The sequence below is a fragment of the Phocoena sinus genome, chromosome 14, assembly GCF_008692025.1.
Source record: "Phocoena sinus isolate mPhoSin1 chromosome 14, mPhoSin1.pri, whole genome shotgun sequence".
Classification (NCBI taxonomy): Eukaryota; Metazoa; Chordata; class Mammalia; order Artiodactyla; family Phocoenidae; genus Phocoena; species Phocoena sinus.
The window spans coordinates 76,917,800-76,933,280 of record NC_045776.1 but is presented as its reverse complement, the minus strand read 5'-3'; the positions used below and the strand labels follow the sequence as shown (position 1 = coordinate 76,933,280).

Genomic DNA, 15,481 nt, shown 5'->3' with positions numbered 1-15,481 from the left:
ACAGGGAGCGATAGCACATATTTGGGAAAAGGATACAATCTACCATACCTCTTAATTGAGGTCTTCCCTCTTCTAATAACCTATACTCCAAACAGGTGCTGTTTATATTACTAAAAACACAGATATGTTTCTAAGACACAATTATCGGTGTATTTATACATGTTTTTGAAACCTTTGAGCCATATTGGCTTCTTAGGGTATTTTCTTCACCTGTGATTTCTGAGTCACAATTTCAGTATCTGAAAGTGTGTAGGCCTTCTAACTCTTATGGTTTTAGATCATACAATCATGGTTATTTTTCCTCTCTTAGAAGGTAGTGTGCTTCCTGTTTTCTTAATGATCAATTATCCCTTTTTGGCAAAATGACCAGAATAATAAAATACCATTTTGTTTTTTTACTTCTATAGAATCTGCTAATTTGACTTGACTCCCCGGCTTCACCCTTTTGTGCCTGCTTTCTCTCTCTTTCTCTTTGTAAAAATAATGCTCTATTTCAGACTGTTCTTCATCAGTCTTTGCAATTTCATGGGATTTTGTATGTATTTCTAATGAACTTGTCAAAGGTTACACTTTGTATTTTAAGTTTAGGTTGTCTCACACTCAGTAATAGAAAAGCACTTTGCTGTGAATAGAGTTTGGAAAACAAAAACCTGCAGGTTTTTTCAGAAATTTCATTTGGCATTTTTAACATTGCAGATTTAATGGCTATTACTCTTATGTTATTATAATTTGTATAGTTTTCATAATATACCATATCGTTCTCATGTAACTATTTAAATAAAGTAAAACATTTGGTTGAAAAGCTTTAAAACAAATCCAGGAAATGTGTGCAGTTCATATCACCCAGAGTTTTTATTAATGCGTTAGTGATTTGCACCACATATGGGACTTATGAAAATCTTGCTTTTGTAGCTTTGAAGAAATACTTAAAATGTCTGCCATAATGCTGTCAAATTGTTATTATGTGTGGTAGTATACTTTAATTATAATTTTCTTAAGTTTTTAAAATTAAACACAGCTGATTTTGATGGAAAGGTTTTGTTGTGTTTTTTTTTCCCCCCTCTAAAATGCAAATCATTGCTTTGCACACAATGGAAGATTACATGGGTCTCTTGAAGCTGTTATGCTCTGTCCGGTCCATGCTTACTTAGGGAGACTTTAATCTATGGGTATTTGGTATTTGTAAAACATAATGGCTCTTTGGAGTAGTCCATTGGTGCTGCTTTCCTAATGGATTGTCAGCCTATTCACCCATGGTAGTTTATAACACAGCTGTAAAATTGCCTTGGCTCAGAGCTTCTTATTTGCCAAGAGTTGGTGTTTAGAGTGAAGATAATTTGGAAAAGTACAGTAAAAATAGCATGGAGAAAATTGGAATTATATGATAACAGTAACATTATATTTGTAAATTAGTAGCTTTCAATGCCCTGTGGCATTGTGATCCAATAGAGGTGATTATCAGAGGGCAAAGGAGCAAGGTCCTTGGATGTGGTGGTTCAAGGATTTCAAGGCGACGAATATATTCATTAGAGAACGGTGATAGAGTATAGCCCTAGTTGAAGAAATGGTTATGTGATACTGCAACATTGAGGATCCTTTGGTAAATAAGGTGATTAGAGGAGCTGGAAATGAGTAATTAATAAATTCCCGTTTTGTTAAATTGCTACAGTGTGCAGTTCTTTAAAAGAAGTAGAAAAATGAGCCTTTAGACCTGAGGGGCATGTGCATTAAAGGAAGGGACACTACAGACATTGTAGACGCAGTGAATGAAAGCATATATCTAATTGAAAATGTCTAGAGAAAAACATGTTCACCCTAAGACTAATTATTTCATCTATTAATATTTTTAGGACTGGGAAAGGATTAAGACTTTAAATTTATTATTATTATTAGTGTGGTTAGAGAGTGGGATTAGACACTAAATGTTTGAAAGTCAAATGGATGTTTCAGGTGAGGCTAGTCCTACGAAAGACCTTAGCCTTGCAGAGATTTTGGAGAGGGTGGAAATAATAGGAATTACTTGGCCAGAGGAGACAGCATCCACTAGGGCACAGTATGAATCCGAAGTAATGAAGATAGAAGGGATTAGTTGAAAAAGGTTTCTTCAGCCTTAAATTATATGGGTTGGGTTTTTTTTTGCGTTTTTTTTTTTTTTTTGTTTTTAGTTGGGAATTGAGAGCACTGCAGTTTCTTGGGAGGAGACTTCATACATGTTTGATGTAAATTGGATTGGTGAGGTAAAGATTTTGATGCTGGTGAGGATGTTCTGGTACGAAGTTATATAAAATTTAGTCTATCTAAGTAGCTCTGTAAGTAGATAAAACTGAGGGGCAGTTTAGTTGAGGATGTGGTAGAGGAACACTATCCTTGGACTTTTTAAATCTATGAAAACTGTCACACCTGCGTAATATGAGGGGCGCAGAAGAGCCAAGCCAGTGGTGGCTCCCTTCTAAACCTCCCAACTATCCCGTCTGTGAAATGGCTTGCTGATTTATGCTGCGGCTGCAGCTGTGGCTCTTGTAAACTTAGGTCAGGTCAGCCCATGGCTTTGGGGTTAGAGATTGGGGCTTGCCAGCTTCAGAGTCAAGTTGTTCTTGTAGTTAATTATTTAGAGCTGTTGGGCATGACACAGAAACATGTACACACACACAACCTGATTTCTTTTTTATTTTTCAGCACGTGTTTGTTTCCTTTCTTCTTGAAACAGTGATTTTTTTAGGGAGGTAGTAGGGGGCTTGGAATTATTTCTAAAGAGGAATATTTACCTAGAACTGTTGCTTACAAAACATTTTATAAATCTGAAATCACACTGTGATCTTTAAAGATAATATTGAACTACTTTACAGAATTTTGTCGTATCTTAATAGTAAGGTAATTTTGAAAATCTCAATAACAATGCTTGGCGATACTGAGTGGACAGCCAGGGTTAACTGATACATAGTCTTAGCACTATTTGTGATGTTGATTTAAAGCACTTTTTGGCAGATGAAGTTTGTCTGCTAGGTTTATATATTTATCAACTTAAATATAAATTTTGTCCCTCAAAAACAGTAAAATAAAGGTTGATAGAGTTGTAAAAGAGGGAAAATTATATTTCTGATATTCTGTAGTTTTTATACCTTAGCATTCTCTCTCTTAAAAAGATTTGCTTAACTTTGTTCTTCAAGTATAATTAAAACATATGGGCAGTAGTGCCAGTCTTCCTAAACATTTATTCTATTCTATTGTGTTCTGTTCTCTTCTCTTCTATTCTGTTTATTTTTGGCTGCGTTGGGTCTTTGTTGCTGCACACGGCTTTCCCTAGTTGCGGTGAGCGGAGACTAGTCTTCACTGTGGCGCGTGGGCTTCTCCTTGCGGTGGGTTCTCTTGTTGTGGAGCATGGGCTCTAGGCGCCCGGGCTTCAGTAGTTGTGTTACGCGCACTTAGTAGTTGTGACTTGGGGGCTCTAGAGCGCAGGCTCGGTAGTTGTGGCACACGGGCTTTGTTGCTCTGCGGCATGTGGGATCTTCCTGGACCAGGGCTCCCCGGTGTCCCCTGCATTGGTAGCCGGATTATTAACCACTGCGCCACCAGGGAAGTCTCCCTTCCTAAAGTTTTTTAACACCTATGTGAATTTCCACACGTTGAGTATCTACTGTGATTTTAGTCTGGAGTGAGTGGTGATGGACTATAAAGAAATGAAATACATAATTTTTTTCTACCTCAAACACATGCACACAAGAAAATTCAAATAACAGTGTGAGTCTGGCCATGATTAGTGGTTACAAACAAGAAGGGTAACAGTATTATACTGCAAATAGGAAAATACTCATTGGTGTATAATAGCATTCATTTCTCAGATATTCATTGAAGACCTATTACTTTAGAGCAGAACATAAAGCATATTACATAATAGGCACTTAAATATTTGTTGAATATTGCCAGTAAATAAGGTAGATAACTGTGTCTGCCCCCAAATTGCTCATAGCTTCTTGGGAGACAAGAGCCACAGAAATGATTCATTACAACTCAGTGGAGAAAGTACAAAGTTGTAGATGTTAGAATGCTGTTCTGATCTGGGACAGAAAGGATGAATAGAATTAAATAGAGGAGGAAGGGATATAATGGGATAGGCAGGGATTCTAGGCCAAAGCAGGGTTAGTAGTGATTAATGGTAGTGTTTAGTACAGAAGTTCTCACTCTAGGATCTGCTTCAGAGTTCATCAACACTATGGAATTGTATGTAGTATTTTGCTTTTCCTTGCGTTTTTTAGGGGAAAGAGTCTATAATAACTTTCATTAGATTTTTTTTTAAACATAGAATCATGACCCCAGAATGATTGAGAACCAAGAGCTTATTAGTACCACAATATATTATCTGCTCCTGAGCCAGCATAGTCCCAGGTATCAATCAGGTGGTAGAACTGTCTTTCTTAGCAAAGCCACATGTCTCATCACATTTCTTCCCGTAACTTAAAGTACAAAACACCAGATGGAAATGCTTTCTGTATTGCTTAGTCTTGGAGGCTCCATGTGTATCTGTATACGTGTGTGTGTATCTCTGTGTGTGTGTGTGTCTGTGAGAGAGAGAGAGAGAGACAGAGAAAGGGAGAGAGAGAGAGAGAGAGAGAGTGAGTGAGTTTCTCTTTTGGACCAGCCACAGTTGAGATTTAAGAGACTGAGGAGTGTAAAAATTGATGGTGATAGTTGCTGAGTTCTTTTTACCTGTTTTTGAGTAAAAAGAAACTTTGCCTTCATACTTAACCATATCTACATCTAACTCAGCAATTCTTTAATTCTCTATTGAGTTGCAGGTCAGGGCAGAGAAAGGGGGCACATTCAGCATCTTCATTAATTTGGTCCCAACCTTCTCTGAGGTACTTGGTGACTTTGCTAACTTTCTGCCACATCACTGGTGACAGTATGACTTTTGACGACTCCCTTATGCAGAAATAAGTCAGTTGCAAATCCAAACTGTGTTAAAAACTGCTCATTCAGTGCAATTGTGTGTTTTCATGTTTTCCTTTCAGTGAGAGGGAAATCACTGATCACATAGAAGCTGATTAGTGGTTGAAAATCACGTAAATCATTCATGACTCTCATTTGGAACCAGATGATTTTGGATTGAAGAATCAGTAGTTTCCATGGCTGTTTTGTGTATTAGTGATAATAACCTTTTGTTGACTTTGCCTGACAAAGAAATGTGATCTGTAGTGGAAACTCCAGGAGATACATTAGCACAGAGAGTTAGGCTCCCAGCATTTTCATTAGCTTTTTGCCTTTTGCCTTTGTCCTTGAGTGGTCTTGGCTGTGCACTGCTGCTCTTCCACTCCAATCCCTCATTTGTTCTGGAATGAAAACAGTAAATAGAATTTGTGGGTTTTACTTCATAGAAGGGCAAGGGTTTTGAAACAGACTTTGTACATTGTCCTTTTTGATCAGAAATATTTTATGTTTTTCTTTCATATTATACTGTCTAAAGCCTTGAAGTTTTTTCTGTTCATAACCTGTAAATTCATGTTTTCTCTGTTGAATAAATGATTCTTTTGAATTCTGACCTTCAAGACTTATGAGATAATGAAGTGGTATTTATTTAAGTGAAGATGTGTATCAGTAGAAGACATTGTTTAATGTTTGATGTGATTCTGTACATGTCCTATTACTTTCATTCTAAGCATTTTTGATTTTAAGATACACCTTCAATTTAATAACAGCTTTTGGAGAATAAAGAAACATTAATCAATTACAAGATAGATCTGGGCTTTAAAAATGAGTAAAGAAGGGCTTCCCTGGTGGCGCAGTGGTTGAGAGTCCGCCTGCCGATGCAGGGGACACGGGTTCGTGCCCCGGTCCGGGAAGATCCCACATGCCGCGGAGCGGCTGGGCCTGTGAGCCATGGCCGCTGAGCCTGCGCGTCCGGAGCCTGTGCTCCGCAACGGGAGAGGCCACAACAGTGAGAGGCCCGCGTACTGAAAAAAAAAAAAAAAAAAAAAAAAAATGAGTAAAGAACTGAGGAAATGTGACAGTATATATGTAGTCTACCTAAAAAACACAGTTAAGTCCCTTAACTAGGGAATAAACTGTGGCGATTTTATTTTTCAGTTTTGCTTCTTGAGCACTTTCACCTTATTGTGTATTCCATATTTTCTATTCTAACTTTAATGGAGTCATACAGTCTTTAACCCTAAAAAACAAGTTCACTTATCATCCTAGGAAAACAGACTGGTTACTTTGAAAATGATTTTTTTTTTTTCATTGTGAGCAAGGAAGATTGTTGTAGAAGTTCATTTTCAAAATAAAACTAGTTGAAGCAAGTGACTTTTTGATGAGACACTGCTTCATATTGGCTCTGCCCATAGGGAGTTACATTGTGGCCAGCAGAAACTATTGCCATTTACTAATGCAAATCTGTAATGAGTTGGGCGAAGGCTTGAATTGTTTCCATCCTCCTTGATGGAGTGGAAATGACAGAGCCAAAAGCCACGTGCAGAATTACCTGAATATTCAACAAAGAATTGCTGTGCTGCTCTTTTGCTGGTAGGTAGAACCTTGTATAGGAGAATTATATCCACCTTTCTGACAGGTTTTCTTACAAAATATGTATCATTTCATTGAATAGTATTAGAGATTACTGTATTTCATCAGTTTCAAAATGCACATTTTCTCCCACATTTTTATATTGTTAAAATTAGGGATGCTCTTTACAAATGATGGCATCTCACAATTGACTGGAGTTATGATATAGTTGTCATCTGCCTGTACTCTAGTGAACTTGAGCATAGCTACTTATATTGTTGTCACTTCAGCTGAATTGTGTGCACCTTGGGTATTATATGAGTTGAGTTCAGTTGCCATTAACATGTCTTCAGAAAGAGTACCCTGTGATTTGACACGGAAAAACAATGTACACAAAACGGCATGAAAACAGAAGCGGGGCACAATTTAGATATGAAGAAAGCAAAATATTCATTACTGAAGAAATGACTGCAGTTCCTCATTTTTTTGCAAAGCCATAATCAAGTGCTTTACCATGTCTACAGAAGGAAAATACCTAATTAGAAGAGGCTGTGCTATGCTTTTATTACCGAAATCCCTGCTAAAGAATTGACTACCACACACCAAGCAAGAAAGATCCAGCATTAAAACTTGCAAAAAGGGTGTCAGTGGCTTGGAAGAATATCTCTGAAGTACTTTTAAGAAATGCTGCCTATATTCCCAACATTCTTGATCACACAAAAGTTAATATAGAAGTGTGATTGGATTTGAAGCAATTCAAAAGTGTAAGATGTTTCAGGAATATATCAACCAATTAATTCTGATTTTTTTACATGTATAAGAATAATACATAATAAAAATCTATACCCAAAGTCAGAAAATTCTTTCAGTAAGTATAGTGTAAGAATTTTAAGTACTAGAAAAACATTTTGACAGTTTAATTGGTGATGTTTTTATTTTCAATGGTGGATCTTATCTGTGATTATTAATTCAGCGACTTGCTAATTTGTTATTGAAACTGTATTCTTGATGTAATTATTGTAGGTGCCTAATGGATAAGAACTTCGTTAGGATTGGGAAATGGTTTGTCCGGCCCTATGAAAAAGATGAAAAGCCGGTCAACAAAAGGTGAGTCTTTAGAATTCTTTTGGGTTTTTGGTTTCTTTTGCTTGACCACAGCTATCTTTGGGGAAGAGGTGAATGGAGGAAGTAGCTTTTATTTATTTTCCAATAATGTTAGTAGTTTAGATGTTTGAAATAGATTCCTGGATCACATTTTATTAAATACTCTATTATTAAATTTTTGTGGAATATTAAATCTTGACTAGAAAAATGATTATCAGTAACCCATGTCTAAGTCCCTTATAACCACACTATTTGGAATTGAATTACTCTATTTTGTTATTTTCATTATTCTCATTTATCTTTCTTCCTTATAGTGTTATGTGGCATAACTTTAAATCAACAGTCGAGTGAATTCAAATGGTGACAGTTTTTGTAGAATTGTTTGATGCCCCTTAAAAGTCAGTCAACACATCCTTGACAGTTGTCAAACCAGAACTGGGAATTACTTCTCTAAATAATCCTAAACTTTTAACCATCATTTATTATATGCATGGCTTTAAAGGCAGCCTTTGATACTAAACAAATACAGAGTTTTAGATCAATCAAGCCAGAATCAAAAATGAAAACCATCAAAATCTAATATTTATCTCACTTTCCTTTGAACACAGTGTAGATTTAATTGGAAGTTGGTGACTATTTCTTTTTTTGTAGAGCTGGGTACACAATCTTGATTCTATTTTACTATCCATGAACTTGCCCTAAGCTAAGGGTCCCAGCTTCTGGCTGCAGACAGGTGCTCTTGAAACCTTATGTGGTAGATTAGATCTTTTGGAGAGCTGGCCAGAATTTCAGCTGGCTACTCCTGCCACTTCTTCCTGTAAGAGATTTAATAGCAGCCTTCTCTCCAGCCTGTGTGTCTTAAAGCTTTGATAAAGTGGTTGTGTTAAAGCTTTGATGAAGTGATTTCTGAGCAATGTAACCACTTCCTCATTAACTAAATCTAATTTATGAAAATTGGGATTTCTTTTTTCAAATCAGATAAATTAGGGCCTGGCTTTTTTTTTTCTTTCCCCCAAATCACCATGAACTTCCTTGAAATATTTCCCCCTTTTTAGTACATTTAGGATTTATTAAAAATTATATTTAAGTAGACAGTAGGTATTATGTGTATCAAAGTTTGCCTGAAAAGGATAATACAGATTTTAGAAAAAGGTACTAGTGTGCATGGGTGTGATTCTGTTTACGGATGCTTTGATTGATGGAGAGGAACTTTTTTTTTCCTTTTATTTTTATCGATTTGGTCTAACTAATGAATGTTTCATGGACATAATTCATCTTAGCATTTTCCTAAAATTTACAGAGGACTTAGATTTTCCTACTGGTCAAAGTTTGGGCTTTTATTGTTGAGGAGTCTGAATGGTTATATATGGATTTGCTTTAGTACATTGTTCTTCTTTGCCGTTCCTAGTGTGCCTCTCCATGCGTAGTGTGCATTCTCACAGCTGGTCACTGATGAAGTGACTGAGCCAGTCCTAAAACTTTTGATCAATAGGTATAGATGTTTGTGTGATGATTTGAGAGGAATTTGGGGATGAAGAAGAAATGTAGAAATAAAAAAGGGATTGAAGGAGTAGCAATTAGTATTTTAATGTAAAAAATAATGTTTAAAAGTCAGATGTGCTTAATGATCTTTGTATAGCTTGTATATCTTTACACTTTATTTAGATACTCATAGAGTCTTCCTAACTTAAGCAAGCCAGATGTAAATAATACATGTAATATATTTGGATATTTGATTTTGTGTAAAACTGGGAGGCTGTTGATTTCTGAGGAATGTAATTAAGTTATTTTATTATTTTTAAGACTTTATATTTGTGGTTGAACCTCGTGGAACTTCGTTTTCTTGTAGTGTAGAAATATGGATGACTAAAAAAACTATTTTAGAAGACTTTAACAATTAGAAAACATTTTAAAGCAAAGATTCAATTTAAAAATTCGGCACTTGCTATAATAAAACTTTATTAGGTGTAATGACTTTTCCACTCATTCTCTGAGTGGAAAATAGAGCATCTTGTTGGATGTTGAAACAGGATCTCAGTGCTTGAGTCATTTTGGATGGACAGAGTGGCCCTGTAGAGGAGGGCATTTAGAATAAGAAGAGTTGGGATCACATCCTGTACCTCTCTTTACAAGTTATTTGCTTTTAGAAAAGTTGTTTAATTTTTCTGGGGTGAACTTTTATTTTTGCTGTTATTGAATTGATAATAATTAGTATCTAGAGGGTTATTGTGAAGATTAAATGAGTTAATTTATGTGGCTAGTTATAATTTAGTTGAGAAAAAGCAAGACAAATTAATCTTCTTGAAGCTTTTTTTTTTTTTTTTTAGTACATACCAATTTAGTACCAGGGGAGAGGAAAATTTGCTGCCCAGTGTTAACACATTATATATACACATTAATATTTTTAGGAATTCTCTTATTTGATACCATTAGACCCAGATAGAAGGAATACACTTTTAAAGTAGTGATATTAGCCTATAGATACTTCTTTTCAATAGATTAAAAAGATGATCTAACACACTACTTTATGTAAGCTAAAATAATTCTAATAGTGGCGACAAATGAATATATTGATGGTTAGGTTTCACCTGTTCGATTAATAGCATATTACTTTTTGAGCTATCATTTCTCTCCATATTGATAGCAAAACTAAATCATTTGCTGGTAGACTAAAGAGTTCTCAGTGTTAGATATGAGATGAAGTTTGGGATATTTATAGAAATTTGACCAGGCAGTTTCAAAAAAGATAAAAGAAATTTATATTGTTTTTTGCTATAGTAGCATATCTTTTGTTACTCATCCTTGGAATATAATAAGTAGGAAAGAGAACTTGCTTTGTCCTAAAGAGTTGTGGCAGCTAACATCAAGCATACAAAATTTCTGAGTTCTAAGGTATGTTGAACTTGAAAAAGCCTTTGCTTTCAGAATATTCTTAAAAACAAACCAGTAAAAAAATATGTTCTTTTAAAATAATTTAGAAGTTGTTCCAATGATGGAGTTTCTTTCTATTGGAAAGGTGTTTATTTTCTAATTTAGTCTAGTTTCAACCCACATTTGACTACCACAGAATTTGAAGTTTATAATTCCTTAGTCTTTGAATGCCAATTTTAGCAAAATAATTGATTGCCCCCAATAACAGTTTGGACCTTTGATCTTTCCTAGTATCAGGTGTACAGTAGCTGAGTTAACACAAATACCAACTTGCCAGTGCATTTTCTGAATTAATCACCATTTCTTCCTTGTGAGCAAACCTGCCCTACTCTGGGGTGATACTCGAAATAACCTCACATGTTTTCAACTATTCTCATTATTTTTGTGTGTGCTGTTAACAGATGCACACGCACATACACGATGGGAAGTACATTACTTTGGGTGCTTTTGTGTCATTTCATCTGGATATTTTCTTGACTCTTAAGCCTGAGATTATTTCTTTAACTTCTTTTTTTATGTTCTCACACTGCCTAATGTGCAAGAGATGCCCTTGTCTTTTGGTTTTAGTAGCAAAAATCAGTTTTTGTGTAACAAGATGAAATATTTTGATGTAGGAGAATATTTTTTAGCACTTTAAAATTTTCATTCCCTGTTTTTCCTCACCCTCCCCTATCGCTTCACCTCTTCTTGTTTTCTTTCCCATCCTCCTCTTTGCTGTACTTCCCTTATATTATAGCCCAGTCATCTGTGTTTCCTTCTTGAGGTGCAAAGATGAAAATTCAGGGAAAGGGATCTCTCATTAGAGGGTAGACAGACATGTAAACAATTACTTACAGTGTGAAAGATAAGGGAATCTCTTATTAGTGTCCAGAAAAATTAAGGTCATTAGTGATGTGGTACCTTTAACAAGGACTAGCCAATGGGAAATTCATAAATAAAATTAATGGGACAACTTGGATTTATTAATCAACATAATAGTTTTACCATATTTTTTGTCTGTTTTTGGTGGATCTATAAAATAATGTAGTCATTTTCTGCTGGTTTATTTGATGGAAGATATATCAAAAGGTTCTGTGTATTTCGTCACTTGAATTTGAGAATTGTGTGAAAAGTGAGAAGACAGTGAGGTTAGAGTCCTGGGGAGCATCTACATTTACAGGATGGGTAGAGAAAAAGGAGTACATAAAGGAGACTAGGAAAGGTCAGTGAGAAATGAGAACCAGGAGGATCGGTGTCACCAAAACCATGAATTTTTAAAGTTTCAAGATTAATCAGCTGTGTCTACCAGAGAGACCATATAAAATACACTCTAAAAGGCAGTTATGCATCCATGATGGACATAACATGAGCAGTTTCAGTGCAGTAGTCAATTTCAGGTTGCAGTAGTGAATTTCAGGTTCCAGTAGCCTGAGTTACAAATGGCAGTTGAAATGAAGATAGGAACGTAGACTTCTTATTATATTTTGTTATAAGTAGCTGCAAAGTAGAAAACTGTTGGATCTAGGAAGGGAGGAGACAAACTTTTAATAGGAGCCTATGATAAAACTAAGTGGTACTGTCTTTTGTTTTTAAAAGTATCTTTCATGTACCAGGCACTCTGCTTTGTACTTTCACACATTATGCATAGAGTGTCAAATTGAAAGATCAGCTCAACCAGAGGTAGCTTGTTTACTTTTTAAAAATTACTTTTTTTCCTTAATAACTGAAAGGCAATTATCACTGTTAGTTTTTTGTCCTATTAGCAGTCTAAAAAGTACACAATAAAATCTTATATCCTGAATATCAATAATTTATTTTCACAGTTTAAATATATACTGTCAGTTTCAAAAAGGATTTTAAACACCTTACAGTAAGAGGTACACCTTTAAAAAATGTATATATCGGGCTTCCCTGATGGCACAGTGGTTAAGAATCCGCCTGCCAATGCAGGGGACACAGGTTCGAGCCCTGTTCCGAGAAGATCCCTCATGCCACGAAGCAGCTAAGCCCATGCGCCAAAACTGCTGAGCCTGCGCTCTGGAGCCCGCGAGCCACAACTACTGAGCCCGCGTGCCTGGAGCCGGTGCTCCACAGCAGGAGAGGCCACCACAGTGGGAAGCCCGTGCACCAAAACGAAGAGTGGCCCCCGCTTGCCACAACTAGAGAAGGCCCGCGCGCAGCAACGAAGACTCAACGCAGCCAAAAATAAATAAATAAAATAAATACATTTATTTTTAAAATGTATATATATACTAGAGAGGTTTTGTGAATATCATTGTTGTAATTCTTCCTAGAGGACTGAAACTAAGCTGGAAACAGAGCTCTCCTTGATCACTGGTCCATCTAGAAATATGGATGATCTTCCATTAACTGTCTGACTTTGTGGGACTTACTGAATCCCTCTGGACTTTAGTTTTAGCATTTATCATTTCTAAAATAATTTTCAGTTTTTCGATTCTCTGATCTAGGGGAATTGTAGAATCTAGGCATGTCTCCAGAAAGTACATAATGTACTTTATAAGTATTTGGTTTACTTCTTTGATGTTTCTGGAGTGTTAGAGGATATTATAAAAATAAAGATTTATTAAGAGTGGTTCTTAGAAAGTATTAAATTCCTATCTGAGAACCTGACAGGAGAGAGTGACAGTGTACTTCATGTAGAGTTTTATTAATAGTTGTGTAAGTTCGAAGTATTATTATAACAATATTTATGGCTAAAGAATATAGAACACTGTGAGTGCTAAGATGAAATACTGAATTATGTAACTGTGAAGCTTCCTCTTTGTTATAATGTTCATATCTGGTCTGTTGTTACAGTCTTCTGCCTGTCTGGGTCTTCTGACTTCAAACTGCTTATGTTTCTAAACCCTCTGCTCTGTGTATCCTTCTGTTAGTCTACTTTTGGTGAAGCGCTCTCCCACATAAGAACATAATGTGCCATCAGTGTTTAGGATGTTACCCGAACTTTATCGGGCATTCCTGTTCCCCAGTCGAAGCCTTTTGTCCAGCCATAGTTGCCCTTCACAATTCCTAGCATAGCCTAAACTCCTTTTCTCTTTTGTTCGTGTTTTTTTTTACCCCACTCTTTCTGTCTTCCCTGGCAAGTTAACTTTGATCTCTCTTCTTTGAGCTGCTCCCCTGAGGCATCTTTTCTAGCTGTTTGTTTCTGACATTTTACCTCTATATTTATCAATAGTATGTTTTTACTGTTCTTTTGAATTTTATTTTATTATTTAAAAATTTTTATTTTTCTCTTGAATTTGTACTAAGGAAGATGAGAATTTACTCTCCTTCCTCCTTTTCCCATTCCTTCATTATTCCTAAATTGAATCTTTAAAACAGAATCATACTTATTTTGGTGTTTACTATACATCATTATTTCTCCTTTTATTCTATTCAGCATCTATTACAATCCCTAGTACAAAGGATATTACAGGTTTGGAGGAACTGAATGGAACTTCTTTCTGTTGTAAATCTATTTAGTTTTCTAGGATCAAAGTAAAAAATGAGGTCTTAAAACTCATTTAATGTAAAACAAAATATTGAGTTATGTCATTAAGACAACATTCTCTTTATCATTCTTATTTTAAAAGATGATCCTTTAAAATATTATCTTTTATAAATGGGTTAAAATCCTTGTTTCTGGGCTTCCCTGGTGGCGCAGTGGTTGAGAGTCTGCCTGCCGATGCAGGGGACACGGGTTCGTGCCCCGGTCTGGGAGGATCCCACATGCCGCGGAGCGGCTGGGCCCGTGAGCCATGGCCGCTGGGCCTGCGCGTCCGGAGCCTGTCCTCCGCAACGGGAGGGGCCACAGCAGTGAGAGGCCCGCGTAACGCATAAAAAAAAAAAAAAATCCTTGTTTCTTATAATTGTCAGTTTTGCATGAGTTTTTCCTCAGTATTATTTCTTATTGAGTGGTTTGTTCAAGTTTGAGCAGTTGGGTTCTTTATGATGGTTACTTTAATTCAAGTATTCCCTAGTAGAAAGCATACGTTATATACCCTGTTGGACTTTGTCCCCCATTGCTAGCCCATGAATTGCAATTCTGCTAGTGGAAGCAGACTCAACACATTTTGAGATCTTAACAGGCCTCATAGAAAGAAGGAGGGCTCTCTAATTGGTTGCACACAGAAGAGGGAGCATTGTTGGGGAACATTTGAAGGATTATTATGTATCACTGAGATTGACCAGTGTTGTTTACAGAGTTTATCTGGTACTGAGAATCTAAGAAAACAAAGGAACGTCTTAGTATGTATAATTGAAGACAGTTGACTAAAGTATTTCTATGTTAGATGAATTTTTAAAAAATAAAAGACTGTAGAAGGTAAGTTTCACTGAATGAGAAAATTGGACTATTAGCTGGAGAATTTTGAGTTTGTCTCAATGGTCTTTAAAGTATTCTATCAATTTCATTGTAGCATGCCACCTCCTCTCCTTTGTTTCTTACTTAACATTTCAAGATCTAGAACTGAAGCTTTCTATCACAGTATGGTTCACATTCCTGAAATAAATAACAGCTTTTTTCTGCTAATGATTTGCTGTGTCCTTAAGTGTTTCTAGGCCTTGATTTCAACTAGAGTTTCTTAGGGAAAGAATAAGACATTGTGATAGCCCACAAACACCCAGTTTGTGAAAACAGAAAAATTGGGATTATATGCTTTACTTTCAACTTTATCCCAGTAGCCCTTCCTTTTCCCAGTCTCTAAAAACTTATAGTACTGGTTTGGGACACATGATTATGTTCAAGTATTAAATTAAACATGTACTGTCTTGTATTACCCTTGATCATTTTAAGCGTGTTTTGTAGGTTCAAAAAGGTAAATTACAATACTGAAGGACACTACTTTAATAATGGCAAGGCCTCCCTGTCCCCCAACCCTTAGAAACACATGCTGTTAAAAATACCCAGTGAAGACTCAATAAAATACTTGCTAAGTACATTTCAAACCAGAGGATGCTTTAGTTGAAGTAT

The 15,481-nt window shown here is 36.0% G+C and overlaps 1 protein-coding gene across 2 annotated transcripts in view; it reads left to right on the top strand.

Moving 5' to 3' along the window:
* Positions 1 to 15,481, top strand: part of MED13L (mediator complex subunit 13L) — a 307,721-nt gene that overhangs the window by 178,386 nt on the left and 113,854 nt on the right. For both annotated transcript variants that reach the window (XM_032602718.1, XM_032602716.1), the window contains exon 4: positions 7,519 to 7,602. In XM_032602718.1, coding sequence (XP_032458609.1) covers positions 7,519 to 7,602 — 84 coding nt within the window. The remainder of the gene's footprint in view (positions 1 to 7,518; positions 7,603 to 15,481) is intronic.